Here is a 22,075-nt window from a genome sequence, read left to right as displayed (position 1 = left end):
AAAATTTAGGTTGACACAGCAGCAATAGGGCAAAGTAGTGCAAAAACAGAGAACAAAAGAATATCACAATAAGAATATTACTAATATTATTAATATTAGAAGATATAAAACTATAAATTAAAGTATATACACTATGCATTGTTCAAGTAGGACATGGAGTGCAAAATATGAGTGGAAATTAAACTTGACTAAAACTAAAAAACTAAAATTAAACTAAAACTACTAACTAACTAAGTGGAAATTAAATATAAATAGTGCAAAAGGCTTGTGCGTTGTAGGTAGGAGTTTTTAAACCAGTCTTTGTCTGTACATTGCGTTGGACTATTTTTATTATTGAGGGTCACTATCCAATTTAATTATGTTTGTATTTATATTTTTATTTGATATGTTATTTATATATTTATGATAGACCCTCATCCTTTAGGTTTCCCGAATCTTCAGTGTTGTCTTGCCCTTAAAAGGGTTATATTCTTAGATATATATCTCTGCATAGAAGGTTTTCTGTCATTAGCCTTTATAAAAAAAACTGTAACGTACATTTCCTATATCTATTCCAAGCCAAATACTGTATGTAAGTATTGACAGCATATTGGTCACTGGTGGAAAAACTATTCACATATTTAACTTAAGTAAAAGCAGCAATTTAAAAATAAAAATATGCATTGAATATCTTACTTAGGTATAAATACAACAACGCAACAAAGTAAAACTAGGCTACTGATTATTTAGCAGAATGGGTGATGTTACATTGCATAATGTTTTATTTTTTGATGATTACTGGTTCTAATGTTATTACAGGTATGTGAATCTAATATGAATTACATTACGTTTAAACTGTTTGTATTTGTATTTGTTTAAAATCTTCATCAGCAAAGTAACTCGTAAACATAGCTGTCAGATAAATGTAGTGGTGTAAAAAGTAAAAAATCCCTTCTGAAATTTCAGAAATATATATGTATAGGGTGCAAGCATAAAGTAACATAAAGCAACATAAAATAGAAATACTGACTGTGTACAAGTACAAGTGCCTCATACAGTACTTTACAGCTTTATGTTAGCATTACAGAACATATCCCATTGAGTGTGAGTGAGTCAATTCATGACCTTGAAAATTATATTTAATAAAAATCAACTGCAAACCTCACTGGTGCAGTCGGACAATGTTGTAGTTTTCCTTTCACACATATAGCCTAACCCTAAAGCTTAGACACATGGGCGCTGTGGAAAAGCTCACTGATGGACACACTATAACAGCTGAATGTCACAACTCATAGTCAACGAGCGGCTGCAATGAGAACGAGCAAGAGCATAACAGTCAGAGCCATCATTGGTCTTCCCCTCCGTGTCCCAGATTGTCTCTGCAATGGTTGTCTGCTTGAGTGAGCAGTTTCTCTTATTTCTGAGAAGGACAGGGAGAGCGGTCTGTTTCTATTTCACGGCTTCCAAGAAAACTTGAAATACGAGTCACTTGCATGCTTGTTCTATATGCTGACACTTGTTAAGCAGGGCAACTGGTTTAGTGATCGACTGTGAAGACGCTTCCTTTCATTTTGGTTATTGCAAACAGACTCTTCCACCGGCTCCAGTTTCCCTGTCAGTGTGCAATGATGAGCATCCTGTAGCTACTCCCTACCTCCCCAAAAATGTGGAGCAGCGGTCAAGTTGCTAATGCACTAAAACATTGGGAATCTTCAGTTATGTAAATCATCATCATGACACAGTCACAAGAAGGTAGGATGTTTCAGACGGTGCAAATTGTGCAGAGCTTAAAGCAGTGGTTGAATCACAACAATAGCAAAGAGGAGTGGCAGAAGTGGAACTCAAGAAAGTAGCCCAGAGTGCAGAGCAGCTACTCTCTGATTACATAACAACGCTGCCACTCTTGATCATTTGTGAGGATGAGCGAGTAGAGACTGGATAAAGCTTCTTTGTATATGGTTATGTGGCTACAACTTTTTATTTTAAACTTATTTCTAACCTCCAAATCGAAATCTGATTTTTATGCCATTTGTAAGATATTGTGGGTATACATGTCTTTGGTTAGGGTTCAGTAATAGCAGGTAATATTAGAGGTTTATCAGGCTGATTAATAATGAAGTTCAATTTAATATAAAGTACTTTATTCTTCCTTCTAGGAGTAATTTAACGCTTGCAAATGCATAAAGACACAAACAAACAAACGACAAACAAAACAAAAAGAGTTGTGTCTAGAGGCAGCATAGACCCTATTCATCTGCTTCTATTTAGTTATCTTGGTGGGGTGTCCTGATATGTTTAGTGCCTGATCCAGAGTGCCTTATGCTCTATCCTGTAGATTTAAGTTTCTAAAGCAGTGGTTCACAACCGGTAGCTCCACTAGGGGTCGCCAAAGCATCACAGAGGGGTCGTGAGGCCTTCTTGATTTTAAGGGGTCAGCATATCTCAGCGTTTCATCTAACTCTGTGAAGAAAACTAGATTATTAATTTTTTTTGTTGCTTAGCTATGATTGTTAATAAATAGAAAATACATTCAGAGAATTGTATAAAAGCTTCTTAAAACCATCAGAAAACTCACATCTGATGTGATATTTGCAGGAAATAATCTGTTATTGTGTTCACTATTAAGAAGAAGAAGAAGATATACTTTATTGATCTTTTTTTATACACACATCAGGCTGAAAATACACACTTCATGCACATGTGGACGTGCAAAGGGGAGAGATGGTGGAGTGATGGAGCTGCTGCGTTACCGGCGCGCCATGAGCAGGTTTCTTGGGGTTAGGTTGCCTTGCTCAAGGGCACCGCGGCAGTGCAACAGGAGGTGAAACTGGCACCTCTCCAGCTACCAGTCACACTCCATATTTCCATACAGTTTATAATATATATTATAATTACAGTTTATAAATACAGGTAATATCAATAAAATATATCAGGGGTCGTCAGTTTGCTCCAACGATAGAAAATCTGGTAAACCACTGCTATGAGGTATATTATATATGTATTTTATTTAAACTTGTTTGACATTGATAATACGTTTTAAAATAATGGACGTTGCTATCGCTACCTTCAGCCTCACTTTCCCAAAAGGCAGTTCGGCCCTCGTCACCATGTTGTTGCGGAAGTGCCGGGGAGCACTGTTATGGTAATTCTCCACTCTGACAGTCGCGTTCATCTTTCAGAGCAGATATTGTATTTGTAGCGGCCACAACAACAACAACAACAACAACAACAACAAACGAGGTATGGCAGCTCTGAAATACGCGGGTATGGACGATACAGACAGTGACGATGAGTTACCTCCAGGATGGGAAGAGAGATCTACGAAAGACGGCTGGGTCTACTATGCAAAGTAAGTGAAATCCCTTTAGTAACGTTAACAGTGGACACCAATATGTCTGTGTCTTTATTCCCTTTCACAACCAAACAATATCTCTGTTCTCAGTCTGTGCACAGCATGCTAGCTGCACCAGATTGATTGAGCTCTGATATCTGCATTGTTGGCGTTAATTTTAAAGTCTGCAGAGCTCACGTTATGGTAGGTTTCTGTCCTAACTAGTGCCAGGGAGATCTTTAACATTAAATGCCTTGATAAGACTGTGACTGTGGTACTGTAACGTTAGCTGCAGTAGTATGCAATAGTGTTAGTTGCAGTACTGTAGCTCAGAGGTTGGGAAATCTTCACTTTACTTTACTTTGAATTTAAAATTTATGGAAATGTAAAGTTTAGTTTGTTAGTGGAGAAACAACAGTGCCAACATGGTGTGTGCTTATTTCATCTTGATCTTTACACCAATGCTTTTCATTGGTATGTTAGAGTCTAACATAGTCGAGCTGGTTTTGCATGCCTTAGCCCTATGTGATGGTTGTGTGTCTGCTTGTTTCCTTATATAAATATGTTTATGGCCCTAAGCGTGTAAACATTTTTATAGTCCTTTGTTTGTGTGTGCCTTTTCTACAACATCTTTTACCAGCTTGTGTTTGATTTATTCTGTATGCTGTATGTCATTTAACGTGGTTTTATCTCACTTGTTTGTTTCTTTTTAATGTATGACATAAATCAGCCAAGAGACTGCAGACGGAAAAAGGGCCTTTATGCCGAATCAAGAACGTTAACCTGTTGTCTGTGTAGATGTAATTATGTAAATGAATACATGCAGTCAAGAACAAGGCTGGGTGAATATTTCCAATCTTCTTTTGTGTCTGTGTACCAACAGCCATGATGAGATGAAGACACAGTGGGAACATCCCAAGACAGGAAAGAAAAAACGTTGTGCTGGAGGTTTGCTTTATTCACTTGTATTTGTATCCTTTCTATCTGCTTGAGGGTCACTCAAAATGGTTTTGTGTGATCTTCAAAGTTGTAGTAACCTTAGCTTTATAACCATCGCATTTGACAGTTTCCTTGCTGAATGCCTTGCCTCTTGTTTTCAGTAACTTTGTCTGTGAAAGTGCTACATAAAATATGTTTATTTATTGTGGCTGTTAAAGGAAAATGACGCCTGTCTTTTCCCACAGATCTACCGTATGGTTGGGAGCAAGAAACTGATGAAAAAGGACAGATCATTTATGTTGAGTAAGTAGAGTTGACCTCTGTTTGCTTAACAAATGAAACAAATTAGCTTATTTTCGGCCTCGCAGGATACCGTATGCTGGACTGTACTAACGTCTCCATGACCCTATTTCCTGTCAATTTCAGTCACATTAACAAGCGGACCACGTATTTTGACCCACGGCAGGCCTTTACAGTAGAGGATGTGGTGGTGAAGCCGAAACGGTACGATGGAAATACTGCTGCTCTAGAGATCCTGCAGGGTCGTGACCTCTCTGACAAGGTCGTCCTCATTACTGGAGGCAACTCTGGCATCGGTGAGTTTCATAAAAGCTTCATGTTTTCTCCATTTCAATAATTGTTAAAGCTATGTTAGAAATCATCAGTACACTGTAAAGTGTGTTTCCATAATGATGCCACTAGGTGGTGATGTGGTATTACACTGTAGTAGAGGGGTGACAAGAGTGTCTCTGCTCCCCATCTCTCCACAGCCATGCATTCATCAACATTAGCCTCCAAAATGATACACTTAGACTCAACAAATCACTCCTTAATACCGAACATGATTGTATTGAAGTTCATTAGCTGGGCTGAATTGGATGTCATTGTTAACTGTAATGAATGGTGTCCATTTGTACCCAGCAAATGCATGGCTCACTATATAATGGTCTGGAAACAAATGTATTTCCTCTTTCCTTTAGTTTAAATTAGCACAAGTAGTGGCCATTTGTTCAGACTTGCTGCTTTGTTCGGGATAGATAATGACAGCATGAGGGAAATCAAATAAACATAAAATCGTTAATTGTCTTTATATTCAAATCCTTTGTCCCAAGGAAAGTCACAGCAGTGTAATTGCTGTGTGTGTATTACGAGACGCTGCACTGTGGTACATAAATTTACAGCAGCCTGGGGACATTCACTGAACAAAGAAGCTCGTGAACTTAAATGGCTTCCTGACCTTGATTTTCTTTCATCTATCTGTCTCTTTATCTTTTTAAACGTATTCAAGGATAAATCATATAGAAACTAAACAAATCAGAATGTCATTTTCCTTGAAAGATTCTTCACATTATTCCACAAAACCGTCCATTCATATTATTAATGTTAACATCAGGATACAAACACTAATATACAGTTTGTTCCTTGTTAACTTCTCAACTGAACTAAAGATGATAGACAAATGAGACACGATCAGATCTATTTATTAGTTATCACTGTTATTGTTGTGAGCATTCTGCGTGGGTATGAGGGGGTGTATGAGTTTTGGGTCAGAGGTATATGTGATTTAATGTGGATAGTTCCTGTGTGTTGTGTGTAAATGTATTTTTTTGTGGACCCCAGGAAGAATAGTTGAATACAGCCATTCCTTCTGGCTTGAAGTTGTGTAAAAGAGAATAATGACCCAAAACATGCATCAAATCGCCTGTTTGAATTTTAAAATAAAAAGAGTGCTGACTTAAACATCTTCACTACCAGTCACCAGAACTCCATTATTATCCTAAATAACTTTTGAGAAGGGAAAAGGTTAAAGGACAGTGTCAATATAACAAGACACTCTCTGAGGTGCTCTAAAAGATTGCTGGATTACTGTGAAATAAAACTAAATTATATGGCCTTTTGATTCAATGTGGTGAGCAATAATTATATAGGGAGAATGGAGAACACTGGAAATAGTTTTCACCACAAGAGGGCACAGGAGGTCCATGATGTTGTTGCTGTTGAGGTTTTTAAACGTTATGTTAACTGCTTCACATGTGCCTTTTTTTGCCTTAGTTAAAAAACTACATTCATAAAAAGACAATCCACATTTAAGATTTGTTGCAATGTATTCAGTAAATGAAAATGTGTTAATCTGAATTCTGCTCTTCGCAAAAAGAACGCATCAAATAGCTACAAGACACAGACATTTATTTGAGGCGTAATATGTGAATGCTTAATAAACCCACATTAACATAACCTTTGTTTTACTTTACCACATATTAAATATGCAGCACCCATAATTAACTATATTCTAATAGTAATTGCTACTACTCGTGTGCTCCTTTGACATTCCACTAGTGAAATGTGGTTATGCCAATTGGTTGGACCCACTTAGCATTTTAATGGCATCAATAGTGTTTTAATCCAAGTGTCAAGGCTATTTCCATTTTCTTCAGTGCTTATTTCCTCCACAGGAAATGTGACATTTTATTAGTAATGGTTGGATATTATTTAATTAGCAAATTTACATTTCAGCTCTTTGATTTAGTCCTTAATGCACATGAACATGAAAGCACCTATATAAGTTTATTTATGCGTGAAATGTCATAGTATCTGGTTTTGTGACCAGCCTTAAAGCTCCATTGCAATAATGCCGGGAGGAGAGACAGTAATGCGGTTTGTCTTGCCGATGTGATCACTGCGCTCGGTTCAGAACATTAGTCTTCCTCTCTCTGCTTTCTTTTGTAAATTAAAAACCAGTACCAAGCTGAATGGTGTTTTTAATTGTGATAATGGAAATGAATGATTGCAGTTTGTTTTCCCCCTATTTCTACTTCTCTCCCCTTTCTCTTTAAAGGTTTTCTTACTCTTATAGACCTGTGGTTGTACACCTGTACCTCTGCATTGATTCCTAAGCGGCTTTGACCCAGGCCTGAGCCTCCTATCCATCCCCATTACATACTCCTGCTCTGGCTCTAATTCCCCTCCTATCAACTAACTCTCAGGTTATTTACTGGCCAGGGGTCCATGGAACAGTTGTCCTTAAAGGGCCATTGTCGTTATATCCCAGGCACCCACTGGCTATAGAGAAAAATACTTTCTTCCTTCATATAAAATAAGTGTTTTTAAAAATTAAAATGTCAGATTTTTATTGTTTTTCTTTCCACAGTAATCTTTCCTTAAAATATTTTTTATGTTGAGGCAGGACTATATTTGTCTTGTGCTCTCCTAGCACACGCAGTCCTCTCTGCCCTGTGACATCTCTTTTGGGACCTGTGTGTAACTACCCTTACCTGGAGAGCAGCGTCAGTCTCACAGGCTCTTACTGCAGGTGCCATGTTGTCAGCAGAATGTATGTTGAGTAGCGGTCAGAAATAACATATTGACCCTCTGTCTTACTCAAATGAAACAGGTAGGCACATCTGTCTTCCATGTGCTATTTTAATCACAGTACGATAGAAATCCTATATTTAGGGGTGATTCACCTATAATAATAACTGTTCTTCTATATCTAGACAAAACAGTGCAACACACAACATCTGAATAGCCAACTTTTTAAAGTTTATATGTTCTTACAACTTATATCATTCTACATTTGCAAAGTTTAATCTTTTTATGCCAACATGTTTAGAATTTTTACCTGAACTTCTTTGTCTGTACAGTGGCTTGTAGAGCCAGTAGAGCAGTAACCGCAGTGGTAAAGCGCTACTCAATCTAAATGCATGCACTAAATTCCACATGGTATTGTTGTGTAGGTGAAGGGTCAATGCTGGAATAAGAAGCAGAAAAGACTCAGGCAGGCCAGACAGGGAATAGCAAGGATTTGGAAAAGGAGCGCCTCATAATGTTTTAGTATCTCTGTGCATCGTCTCTGCAGTGTTTTAGGACTTTGAATGTTATTCTTATTCATGAAAGACTAACATTGTTCTATGTTTGTGTTGATCCCAGTGTTGTGTTGGGAGGATTAAGTGTCAGGCCGGTGCTCCCCTCTCTCTGGATGGAGAGATCCCTAAGCATATTCAGTGAGTCGCAGAGCTGGGGGAGCCTCTGTGTGCAGATTAAACCCATAGCCTAGCTTTGTGGCTGATCATTAGATTGAGGCAGATTTGTTAAGCATAACTGCCATTAAATTGGTTGCAAAGCTCTGGTATTTACTGCACTGCTGTTTATGAATAAGGACCCCCTTAAAGACCCGTGCAGCGATGCGTTAAACCCAAGCCTCGGTAAGGAGGGAGATGCATTATTCATAGTGGGAGGAATTAGATGGATAAAAAGATGTTCCTGGTGAGGGTGGCATGCGGTGCCTGTGTCTCAGTCTGTGTGTCTCTGAGCATCCCTGAGTGGCTGCGTGAGGTTTAGACATCCAGAGTGTATCTGTGTTTATATTCAGGAGTCTGATAGTATTTTGTGTGGTGTCCGCTGGGGGAGCGGCCAGCCCGTGTCCTGCTATGTCTCCTCTGTGTCAGCTTGTGAACTGAACCACTGAGTAAATCGAAGGAGAGCTTTATTTATTTTTTTTCCAACAGGCATTTCATGTCCTCTATGATGAATGTGTTTATTGGCGACGTAATGAGAACCAGTTATGGTTGGTTAGTCAAATTATTTAACTTTATTAACCTTGGATGAAATTTGCTATGCAGACTCAAACTGGTGTAACATGCAAAGAGTATTATGCGGGAGGCCAGAAGGGTTCAATAATGATTACAGTTCTAATATAATACAGTATAACTGAAGTGGTTAGAGAGAGAGGATGTAATACATATATGTGCTTAAAGGCTGTAGGTAAAATAAAATGAAAGGGTACTGGGTTATTGTGTGTAGTCAAGTAGTTTATAGACCTATCGAGTTTACAGTCTGCAGATGATGAGGGGATGAAAGTTACATGATGGGGGGGGATTTTGATGACAGTGATGAAAATAGCCCCAATGCTCAAGAGATATGTGTGCTTGAGCAGGCGTCTGGGGTCTGTGTTTATCCTTGTGCATGTGTGTGATTTGGTGTGTGTTTATCAAGTTTATTGGCTCTGTGTGTGTGTGTGTGTGTGTGTGAGGTAGCCAGGTAAGGCTGGCTGCAGGAGGAGCAGGGGTGACCAGTGCGACGTGAGGCCATGATGAGAGATTGTGTAGGGAGTTGGAGGTTGACACAGAGGGTCAGAGGAAGAAAAGAGGGGGTTGGTGGGTGGGTACTAGATAGGGCTGCCTGGATGGTGAGACAGCAGTTGGGGGGGTGGGAAAGGGACAGGGAGGGGTAATAGAACCACTCCAGTGCTCTCGCCTGGAACAGCTCAACCTTGGGCTGTAATTACTAACCATACATCCCACTTTTGGGGTGACATCTCCCTCCTCTTGGACTAATGGAGGGGAATTAGAGGGGATCTTAAAAGTCAGAAAGAGTAGGGGGGGTGTGCCGTTCCTCACTTCTTGGGACAAGAAATACACAGCAGCAGCAGCAGGAACAGGTGAACTCATCACTGAGCCAGTCAGGAGTTGCTCTGTTTGACCGTGTTCACTCATTCACTATTTTCTATATAAAAGACACTCAGTAGTTTACTTTAGTGAAATGTAAATAGTTTAGACACTTGCATTATCATCATTTTTCGTCACTACTGACAGGTATCTATAAAATGTGGAATTGTTAGCAGAAAGTAGAGGTAATACAAAGAAAAAAGGAGGGGAACCGTCAAATGTATATTTATTACACTAATTCACAAATACAGGCACTGTGTGGCATCAATAACAAAAAAAAAAGTCTTGCATGTCATTATGTTAGATGTTCACACGCTCAGTATTCATTATCAGTAGTGTCATTGTTGTTTTGTATTCACAATACAAATTCATCACATCACTTCCTGCTTTTTATTTATATTTCTAGAGACACATCCTGATTGACCTCTTGGTGCCTGAGACGGAGCGTAAAGCTTGAAACGTGTTGCATTACAGAGTCGCTCCAGATCCAAGACTTTTTCTTTTCTCTCATTTTGTCACTTTACTAATTTTTTAGCCCTTGTAAAATCACTGGCCCATTTAAGAAGCCTTTTCCACAGTTTATTGTGGATTCCGGGTTATAGCAAAAAAGTATAGTATGCATGCCACAGACACTACTTAATGAGGTGCATACATTTCACACTCAGAATTACAGCAAATATAGTGCATTATAAGGTAAATGGGGAGTTAGAATATAGGATAAGATATGATGTTGGGGTAAAAGAGTGGACTTTAGGGAGTGACAGTGAAGTGGCATGATTGGACCAGATGCTGACGGACTGCAGCTTGCGCATGATCCACATCACACTCAATAAATCTGGACATTTATAAACACCAAAATAACCAGCAAATTTTGACGCATAAATCAGGTTGACTGCACAAATTAAACCAGTCAGAGATACAGACATAAACAGTCTAATTAAAAGTCACATATTTATCATATTTATTCATTGCTTCAGAAATATAACACACAACATATTTTTATGTTGTGTGTTACAGTTAAAAAAATTAAAAAATAATTCATTGGGGTGGGCTGATTGCTATGTAGTCTGTTCATGATCTGTGTTGCTCTTGTGTTTTTTTTTTTTTAGCACAAATTCTGCTCCGTCAAAAGGGGATTGTGGGAACTCGACATGTTTACCCACAGGTCTTGTAATGATCTGAATTGACTTCTGTTTGCCCAATTGTACTACGGAGCTTATTTTAGTTAAATGCCTCTTTGGATGCAGATCAAGAGAAGGAGCAGGCAGCTCCGTTTGCCAAATAAACACGTTTACTGACGAGGCTGGTAATGATCTCATTACATTGAGCCAATACACCTGTGTACGAGGGGGATCCAGAGAGGGGCGGCGGGCCAGGGAGGACAAACAAAGCGTGAAATCACTAAATCACACTCATTATTGGGGGATATCAGTAGGGCCAGGATCCTAATGTACCATGAAGAGCATTCACTGCTTAATGGACATTTTACACAATTTTTTATGCATTTTATACATTACAGTAAAACAAATTTTCAACAATAGCTGAGCCATTTACTGTATTTTTGTTACGTTGTGAAACCTCAGATTGAACAAGCACACAATCAGATAATCGGCTTTTACTGGACTGATTTGTTATATCTTCATCTCCTTCTTCTGACCACGCGCAGACTCTTCTTCATTTACATCTGTTTTTACCACGTTGTTGTCCGTTTAGACAAAAGAACCTGAAAGATCATTACAGCCCAGTGTAATAGTCAAGCCTTGTGTGTGTTGTAAAACAGCTTATGGCGTCTGTCGATCCACCAGAGCACAAGAAACCGCTGTCTGACCTCTTGTCATGTTCCACCATCAGCGTACGATGCTGAAACAGGCTCTCTTTGTTGTACACCTGACCAGGAACTCATTTCAGTGCAGCCCTTTCTACTGGCAACATGGGTGAGAGGGCGGGGAGTCTCTGTTACAGCAACACCACTCTCGTTATTTCACAATTAATGTCAAGCCCTTGTTATTTGTCATTGGAAATACATGGCTTCGGTGCTGCTGCTGTTGTTGCTGCCATATTCTAATTTGTTCTCCATTATGGAAAACACTGGTGTCGATTAATTTCACTTTCATGGTTTGTACACACAACAAGTGAGTGTGAGGTGTTGTTGTTTACCAGCAGTCAGTACTCTTGTCCAATTTATAAAGGCTGGAGAAAAAAAAGACTTATGGCATGTTTGGATTCCCTTTTTTATCATTCGCAAATTTAGGTTTATCTGCTGCTGCTTGTGGATTGTTATACAAATTAGTAATATGCTGTAACCATAAGACAAGACACATCTTTATCATTTTTATGCTTGATTTTTAGATGAAATTATAGCAAAAATACTGACATTTTGTATGACGTTGAGATTGACAAGACATTTCTTTCCTTAAACCTGCCGCTCCAGCTGCAAATTCAAAGCGCATATTTACTCTGGGAGTCGAGCTGCTCGTTTTTTTTTTCTGTCATATTGTTTTTATTTTCATTTCCATTTCCTGTGAGCGAAATGATCTCCGCTCACAGCCACAGTCCCCTCCATTACACCTAATAAGGTGTCATATAATTTAATTCCATGCTTCACTTGTCAGAGAAGGCTTCCAATCCGAGTCCAATTTTGAGTTTTAATAGATATTAGTCCTTAACACTCTCCTCACAATTAGGCCTCCCAGTTTTGCTCTTAATGAAAATCAGATTAAGACATATAATCTAATTACAGTTCATATTAATCCACCCTCTGATACACTCTGCCTCTCTTTGCCACAATCAATTATTGTGCCCGTCAGTTTGTCAATCAGAACACTCGCACTGTACGCGATTTGTGTGTATCTGACTGTGGTTTGTATTTACTGTAGAGGTGGGACTGAAAGATGTGACGTTGCTCTGTGATGTTGAACTATTCCACGGCACTTTGAAGGATAGTAAATGTCAAAGGAAATAAAAATACGATGAAGGGGTAAAAAAATATGAATCTCATAAATTAATTCAACCTATGGGTTGAAATGACCCATTTAGACTTGTAATTTAGAAATGAACTTCTCTCCCTCTATCTTCAGTTTTTGTCAGTTTTATCGTGACTACATGATTTGGATGGAGCCATGAAGTAGTCTTGGACTGATAAATTCTGTGTGTATCTGCGGACCTCGTTTCATCGGAGCAACGTCCTTATCAGAGGCCCTTTGATGTGCTGAAATATCACACCGAGGTTCAGTTTCAATGTCATGTCGGTTCGATTGTTCATTGGGCTCCCTCTGTTATGAGCCATGTTTTTCATAATTACTGGCATCGCTGTATAATTACTAACATAATTAACAACCGACCTCCCTTCCTCTGACCCAGTGTGAGATGCGATACCTTATTGAGAGCCTGCGGTCAGATCCAAAACCTTATCTAAGACGAGAGGAAGAAGTCTTGAACCACAATAATTCAATCAGTTTCATCACTTCAGAGAGAAATTATTAACTTCCTCTACTAGACCACTGGGTTACTCAATGAAAGAAATTATATGGAAAATTGATAGGGATTTTAACTTGCACCCTCTCCATCACCACCCCCAACACCCCATTAGATTCAACCCCTGAGAATCAAAGTTATCTCCATAAAATAACTAATCTTTGAAGCATTACTCACATTCATTCTTTTTCCTTTTCGTGTCTTTGTCTGTCTGTCGGTCTGTCTCTCTGTCTCTCTGATCATGTCTCAGGGTTTGAGACAGCCAGGTCTTTTGCTCTGCATGGTGCCCATGTGATCCTGGCGTGTCGAAACCTCTCCCGGGCTATCAAGGCAGTTAACGTCATACAGCAAGAGTGGGTAAGTGGCCATGTTCAAGAAACCCAAATTTACCTTCAAACTCTTTAAAAGTATAAGCCTTGTGATGTCAGCAATTTCCATGAGGAGAACTTATAATGCCTTGATCCTACCTAAGTATTGTCTGTGTGGCCAAACCTGATATACAGTAGCTTATGTCTCTTTCCTTAAGTATAAGTATACTCTGTATATACAAGTGTGTCTATATAGTTTGTGTCCCTCCATCCTGGAAGAAGGATCCTTCCTCTTTCTTTAGACCTTTAATTCTGTCTTCAACCAGATCAAGGATATAAAAATAAAGAGGGTGTTCAGATAGCAAAGAGACAAATTTCTCTGAGACAAATTTGTGATTTTGGGCTTTTATAAATAAAATTTCACATTGTGGATGTTTAACAACAATTATGGTCACATTAGTTCAATTTCACCTGACATCAAATATGTATTTATAAATCCCAAATATTCAGGTCTCCCTGGTTAAAGAGAAACATTTTACTAAATGAGAAAAACAGTTGAAGTATTCATGTTTAGGTTCTCACAAACTGCCTGCATGCTTCCAAAGAAAGGTAAAGAAACTTCTGAGAGAGAGAGAGAGAGAGAGAGAGAGAGAGACAGGGAGAGAGAGAGAGAGAGAGTTGAAAGGAGGGAGAGAGAGGGAAAGTGAGAGAGGGCATCTGATAATTACCTGAGATTATTGCTCTAATATCGCTGCGCTTGTGACGCATCCCCAGATTTACGAGTGTGGGAAAATAAACAAGTGAAATGTGGGTGCTGGAGCAGAAAGAATAAGCCATTAGCACTGGGTTGATTACAGAGAGCAGGACTTGAAGAAGAAGGAGAGTGAGTGCTCAGCGCAGATACGGAGAGAGTGGCTGAGAGGGAGGAAAAGAGAGCGAGGGAGACAAACGCCTTTGAGCGAGAGTAGATCTGCAGTGTTTAAACTCGCCCAAGTCTCTAATTGAAGTATGCCCCTGGGGCTGTCAGTGCTGCTCCACAGTAGTGTGAAATCCAGTGTACAGATCTATTAATGTAGCTGCTCTGTCTAAATGAGTGAGGAAAAGCTCTGATCCAAGTACCAGATTTTGCAGTCAAATTGATTTTCAAGCTTCACACCTGCCACAGAATCATCCGCGATGTTGTTAAATGTTTGCGAATTCAAAAACGGAGGCTGCTTGGAGTTGCTTCAAAAGATCAAATGGTCGCTGACCTCTGCAGTGTAAATCATAATCTTCCCTATTTGTGGCACATTGGCATGTGGCGTGTGCAGATTGCCGGCAAAGAAAATGATCGAGTTAATAGAGTTCTGTATAGTTCAAACGGAGCCTGAGTAGTGAATTTAGCATTCCCTAAGCTCAGTCCATATTTCCTTCTCAAGGAATCCCCCTGCTAATGAATAAAAGTCACAATATCAGAATAAATCTTTGCTGCAAATTCTCCCCTCCGGCGACATTATTAATAGATTCAGGAGAAGAATAGAGAGGAGGATTAATCTTTAAGATGATGGATGGACTCCGCTCGCCTTCCCATGCTCCTGCGTTAAGGTCATTTTGATAAGAAGGTATATTTTGGGGTCCTCTGTACAAAAGGTCATCATATCTACTTCCAGGTCCCTCTCAGAGTTCCGCTCTGGCTGCCAGGAGTGGAACTGCTGTCCCGATTGCACAGGACCTCTGACCTCTAACTACCTGCTTACTATTACTCTGAACTCTCTCTTTCTCTAACTCTCTCTGTGTCTCTGGCTGTGTGGGCCGGCGTTGCTGTTGAGAGGTGAGAGTGATGGCTCATCCGCAGTGCAGGGCGTACAGCGTAGCACCGTGTACTGACAGTGGGTATAATAGTGGGGTCACAGATGGATAATGGGCAGGTCAGAACAGCCACTGGCTGGTTAGGAAGAGCAGGGTCAGAGGGCTCATCCTTCCCAGCCAATCGCACTGTGCCCTGCCAGGAACAGTATAAACAGATTTACAGAAGATTCCTGCAAAAAGAAAATCTCTTCTTAATCTTTAACCAACATGAAAGTATAGGTACAAGGTACATTTATTAATCCTTTTATAATGAGATTAATTTGTAGTTCCCTTTTTATGCTTCTCACAAAGCAAAACATTTTATACAAAAATTATTATTATATATAAACTCTTGTAAATTGGGGAAACAATAATAACTAATACGTCATTACATTAATCCTTGACATTATAGAGGTTGTTTGGTACTTTTGTTGGTGTTTTTACTGACTTTCTGTCATGAAATTAGTTTCTTGCTGTGTTTATGCTACATACTGTTTTCATGATGGGACTTTAGCTGCATCCCCACCGCAGGCCTAATCTGAGCAGAACGAGTTGTTTTCTCTGCCTCTATTCGAGCTGTGAGGTGAAACCCCTCCAGCAGGCTCATTAGGGGAGTTTAGAGTGGCGGAGAGGGGATAAACATTTACCTTATGATTGTGTTTTACAATAAGCCTGATGCTGGTTGCCTTTATGGGGTTCAAAGGGGGCTGTTTTTACAGGCTGTGATGAAGCCACAGTAAAACCAGGAGAGGATTGAGTAGCAGATGGGTGCTGGGAGAGATGGGAAGACAGATAGAGAAAATGCTGAGAGTGAAGCACGATAACGGATTGGTACAAGGCAGATAGATTTGGAAAGCAAAAATCTTTGATTCATGTACAGATTTAAATTTAGTATTGTACTGTCGTATTGTATTGTCGTAGAGTTTGTGAGGTGACTGTGTAAATCTCTCTCTGCAGCTCTTGGCCTCTGCCTTAACTATGACTTAACTTAGCTATTTTCCCACAGCCCCTTACCAATCCATCTCCTATTCTGCTCACAGTACATGCAGGTTAAGTTGCTGGTTAACAACCAAAGTGTTGCCTGCGTGCTAGAGATTTATTTTTCCTGATTGCCTTTAAAATTCTGCTTATCTTTGAGTCCAATGTCTCCCTCAGAGAGCTGTAATGGACTCCCCTGAGATACAGCCCACTGTTCGGTGGGCCAACCAAGGCCCTTGGCCCCTGAGTAGAATACAATAAGTACACACACACACACATACACACACACGGCCATACATGGCCATACATGGTCTTATTTTGTAATTTCCTTCATTTAAAAAAAAATAAAAAAATCCAAAATGCTTATTTCCCCCACTGCCCCTTTCTACAACACATGCTAATGAGATGCTTTGTAAGGGCGTTAATTAGCGAGCTAGTCACTGATTGCTGTGCTTGTTTTTGTTGTGTGTGTGTGTGGCAGGGGGGTATTAATATGGCTGTGTGCCGCTGAGGAGAGTTCTGTCAGGGTCTGCTCTGGAACCAATTAGGCTAAAGCTCAGTGTCCACTGAGGCTGCTGGGAGAAAAAAGCCTGCTGCTTGCAATGTCAAACAGCAGCATTAACACAAGCCAGAGAGGCACAGCGAGACAGGCGGACTGAGAGCCGATAAGCAGCGGTCACTCATACAGACAGGCAGAAAGAACCGCCCGATAGACAGACTGTTCTTCTGCTAGATATGAAAATCAGACAAAGAACCATTTTTTTTCACCATTTTTATCACATAGAAAGCTTTAGATCTGTAGAAATGTATATATATATAGATAATCTACCCATGTACTCTAGATATGCTCATTCTCAATAAGGCACAATGTTCCTCTCCAAGCGTCTGCTATTTCAGGTGAAATGACTGGATTGTTCCAAAGCAGAGGTGGGAAAGGTCTCAAAAGACAGACAGAAATAAGGCTAAGTCTCTTCTTGGGGATGCCGGTACAGAAACTTCTGTTCCCATGCCTTCCAGTGTGAATCTTACCTTTTCCCTGCACATAGCCAATGATTTATGAATGTTAAAGTCACATGCTTACGTGTCATGGCCCACATACAGCAGTATACAGTGGCAAAGTTCTGGATATGTCACACATTTCTTATAGAAAACTACTTTCTTGCATGACGGTGTTCATTAGGATCCCTTTCTGTGTCACCGTTGCTCTACATTTAACCCGAATCACACTTGTTTGCATAGAAAAAGTGGTGTAATGTGTGTCTCTGTGTGGATGCATGCGTGCCTGCATTTGCCCGGTGCATAACCTCCTGTGTCAGTCTGACAGGCCCTGTGCCCCGCTGGCCACCATGCCATGCCATGCTCCTCCCGCTGAGGCCAACAGGAAGTGACACATGTGAAATGCTGACCTGGTCGGTTGCAGCCCCCTCCAGGGCCTCAGGATGCTGCTCTTTTAGTCACTCTCCCCCTCTTTTCCGTCGCTGGTTGACTCTGTTTTTTTTTCTTTCCAAAAGGCCTCAAAAGACTTTTGTCCCCCTTCATTCACCCTTCGATTCCATACCACTTTTTTCTTCTTCTTTTCTCTCCCAAAATGATTAAGGAAATTGCAGCCCATTTCCCAGGTCAGTGAGCAGGTCCGTAGCACTGTTCTCTGCTGCCAGAGAGCCTAGTAGATTGTAGTTCATCATTTTAGGTCTTATATCTTGCAGGACTTGTTTTTTCTAATAACTCTTTTATCCTGATTTGATTCGACAACTGCATAAAATGTTTCAACATCACGTCATAGCATGCTTATTATCTTACAGGAAACCACTAATAAACTAAAAAACACCTTTTAATTAAAATATACATACCTTTTATGATATTTGAGGATGTCTCACATGCCGTACTTTCTTTCATTAAAAAGTAGCGGTGATTTTTTTTGCATGTGGTTTGCTGACACACCACTGTTAAAGCTCAGATAAATCCAGTGGAGATTGTTGTTGGTGATGTCGAAGCTTGTGCTTAAGCAGCCCTAGAGCTCCCTTTCAGATTGTCCCCAGACAACACCAACATTATACCTGCACTTCCCCCTTTCCCTGCTCTCCCAATCCTCTCCTCCAATCTCAGGTGCATCCACTGAATCATTGAGGGAAGTGGCGGCTCTCCCTTATTTCTATGATGAGGCGTTGTGAAAATCAGCCGGTTTCCTCACGTATTAATAGCATGTGTCCGCCTCTCCAGGGAGAAGTTCTCATATCTCTTTATTTTCTTATTTATTTGTTTGTTTCCTCTCTGCGTTCCGTCTGTAGACTGGGAATAAAAAGGTTCCACGTCCCCAACTACGGTCTGCATCAGCTTGGCTCTGAAGAGAGCAGAAAGGATGGATGGAATGAGGGTGGAATTGCGATATGTAAATTTATCCAACTCTGATTGTTCCAACAAGCGACCGCAAAAAGCTCGGCAACTACAATAGGTTTTACTATAATATACCACTGAGGATTTCTTTACATTACACAGGTGACGGTTACAATGCAGCTTGTGGGAATACTAAAGGAGGCTTTGTGTAGTATAGACTGTTTAACGTGTAAGAGTACGTAAGAGTACGTAAGAGTAATACCTTGAGGTTTTACAGTAGTAAGCATTTTGTGTGTGTGTGCGTGTGTGTGTGTGTGTGTGTGTATGTATGATTGTGCATCTATGTAATAAACTCCACAAGTACAGTATGCGTGCACACGTACGTGCATGCACATTGCCCATTCACATGGTGTGTATTTAAATGCTTGATTATGCATTTTGCATAGCTTTGGGACATGCATCACTCTTCCCAGACTGCTAATAAAGTGACCAGGGAGATGGGGGAACCTAAATGAATCCTAAAGTGCCTGGCTTGCATTCCTCACTCCCTCACTCTCCCTCACTGCTCTGCTTAGTTATTCCAGCCCGTCGTGAAAAGCTGTGCGCCGCTCGGCTCTCCTCCTCCTTATGTCTGTCTGCTATAGCCAGGTGCTCTGTCTCCTGGAGAGGTGTGGCCTGCTCCTAATTGCCTGGACCACAGTGAACTATGGGCAAATGCTCTGTGTGAAGGAGCACCGTAGAGGAATAATTTTGAATAAATCACATAGTTAGCCGGGTGGTATTTTCTGCTAAATAAGCAGTTCAGCAGTCGTCTCACATGGAGGTGTGAGCGTTAGAATGACGGGTCACTTGCCATAGGTCATGTTGGGGAGGATTTAAATGATTTAAATGATGTCACTGCCACTGAAGGGGACAGGTTGAGGAAGGATGTGTAAGGCAGCACCTCTTTGTTGTTTGAACCTGACAGACTCTCATCCTTCACTCTTTCACTCGCCCCTCTGAAGGAGGGCTCATAGCCCTGGGACGAGGGCTTCTTATGATGAGAGAGGTGAGAGGTTGCTTGGATCTCTTTCACTCTTTCTCTCGCTCTTTCTCTCTCTGCCAGCTGAGAATGTTTTTATTGAAGTCTGAGAAGTGCTGACCACAAAGAGACAAGTCCAGCACACAGTGTAATGTTTTAAATCGGGAGATGAGCCACTTGTAATAAGCTGCAGCCAAATAGACTAGTTGATGTCTGCCAAACAAGCAAACAGTAATGTTAAATGCAGAAAACCATCTGGCAACTAGCTATAACATTTATCTGATATTACTCCGAGCTCTTTTAGCATATTTAGCGCAATTTGAAACGAGCACAGGCTCTCATATCCCATGATAAAGTTCATATGAGATGCAATAGGCTAATTAGATGTAATTCTGTGTTTGATGTCTCTGTGAGATTTAAATTGTCTGATGCTGTCACTCATCATCTCTCATAACCCACCAAGAGTATATTCAGACATGAGATGGCAACTTAATGAGTATGTGTGCATGTGGTGCCCTACATGTCCATGTCTGATTGTGTTTCACATGTGAGAAAGGGGAAAGTGTGCATGCATTAACCTCTCGTCAGTTTGTGCTTGTTGTGAAAGACAGAGGGATTGACCACTAATGAACAGACAAGTGTGTCACAACAAGTCAACAGCTGCCACGTCCATTCTGACACTGTAAATCACATATCTCAATGTCAGACATAAGAATAACATGCTCCCTCTTAAAGAAATGTGTGGTAGGGTGACGATGCTGCTGTGAACATAATAAGTAAGTTTTTATCACCAAACAAAGACTGGGATGAAAATGTGCTTTTTTAAACCAGGAAGTGAATTTACTGTGTATAAATGTAGGATTTTATTGAATTTGTATACATTTTATCTCAATTTCAATATATACCATTTGGGTGCAAATCATCCTTCATTCTGTAACTCTTTGGCTTTTGCTGATATGGCTGTGTCTCTAAGCCTTGTCTTGTGTTTATAGGATATCCTCTGCAGTCAGGTCTCATGGAATTGATATCAGTGAACTGCTCCAGGCATCCAAACAATCCTGCCCCAGGCACTGCTATCATTATTTTCTGGGAAGTTGTATGCCTGTTTGTGTTTGTATGTGTGTGTGCACGTGTAAGTATGTATATGTATGTGTTTGTATGTGATTTGACACAGAGTTAACACTGGTTTACAGCTTAATCAGTCTGTGTAACTAAATGCATATTTATCAGAGAGAAAATTCATGCTCAAAGAATCAGACCTCAGCCCATACATCATTATCAAACACACACACACACACCTACCTAAACACACACACACACTCAGATCCACATTTCATTAGAGGGGCAGATTCAGGCAGCAGTAGATTAAAAACAACGTGTGTTTTTACAGGTCCATAAATCAAGCATGGGACGAGGGGGATTCATTTAGAGAACACCAGAGTTGTGGCGTAGTTGCCCTCACGTGACTAATGCTTAACTGCGATACTTTGATACACTGCCTTTTTATTAGTTTCATTCTCTCCTGCCCCATATCAATGATTATCTCTCAGCTCACATTTGACTTGCAGAGTAGGCTAGATGTTGTGTTCATTTTAGTTGAACATTTAGATGATGAAGCGGCCTCCCCATCTTATCATTGATTAAGCCTACACATTGGGAAATGATTAGGCCTACAGAATAGTATTAGCAGCATAATGTATCCTAATCTTACACAACTTTGTTACATGATATTGATCTTGTGTATAAGATGTGAATAAATCACTGTTTTACTTTATTTTCACACCCTACATGCTGGGTTTGGGTGGTAAAAGCAGGTCATAGTCTTCCATTGAGCCGGCTCGCGTGTGGAAATGGATGATGGAGAGCAGGGCTGTTAATCTGTTATTGCCATTTGGGCTGCGCATACTTTCAAAACGGTACCGGTGTTTTAATGGTGTGTGAAGCACTCCTATAAAATGTTTTGTTGATCAGTGATGTTGGGATATAAATGCAACATCACACGTGCACTCCCACACATGCACTCCCTCTGTCTGACTGTCTGAATTTAGAGTTCCTCTTAGGTTTACCTGTGTGTTCATGTGTTTGTGTTTGTGAGTGTGTAATCCCCAGTGTCTGTGGTCTCAGGCTAGAGAGCAGGTGTAATTTCCCCTGCACTAAAACCCCAACAAGTGGCACCAAGGGAAAGGGGAGCATATTACAGGTTCAAGCGACTCTGATCCCCTGGACCACAGAGAGCTACAGACTCTCCTGACCTGTGACCAGGCATAGCACCTGTGCGTGTGTATGTGTTTGTGTGTATGTTGAGGGAGGCTCAGAGGTGTCGGAGCTGCCTCACAGTGTTTCTTTCATAGTGTAAAGTCTTTATTAGGGTACGGACCTGTTTGGGGGGCCGCAGGGCAATATTATTTCACATGTTCCAGTTGAGTGTGTGTGTGTGTGT

General features: G+C 40.4%; 1 protein-coding gene across 1 annotated transcript in view; it reads left to right on the top strand.

The window, feature by feature from the left end:
* Positions 1 to 3,106: 3,106 nt before the first annotated feature.
* wwox (WW domain containing oxidoreductase) overlaps positions 3,107 to 22,075 on the top strand; it is a 126,164-nt gene continuing 107,195 nt past the window's right edge. Inside the window, exons 1-5 of the mRNA XM_035665712.1 lie at positions 3,107 to 3,328; positions 4,194 to 4,258; positions 4,495 to 4,552; positions 4,676 to 4,845; positions 13,418 to 13,524. Of these exons, the coding sequence (XP_035521605.1) occupies positions 3,222 to 3,328; positions 4,194 to 4,258; positions 4,495 to 4,552; positions 4,676 to 4,845; positions 13,418 to 13,524 (507 nt within the window). The 5' untranslated portion in view covers positions 3,107 to 3,221. The remainder of the gene's footprint in view (positions 3,329 to 4,193; positions 4,259 to 4,494; positions 4,553 to 4,675; positions 4,846 to 13,417; positions 13,525 to 22,075) is intronic.

This window comes from Morone saxatilis, unplaced genomic scaffold (genome assembly GCF_004916995.1).
Source record: "Morone saxatilis isolate NCDOM2014 unplaced genomic scaffold, NCSU_SB_2.0 Contig2, whole genome shotgun sequence".
NCBI lineage: Eukaryota > Metazoa > Chordata > Actinopteri > Moronidae > Morone > Morone saxatilis.
This window is presented reverse-complemented; position numbering and strand designations above follow the sequence as displayed.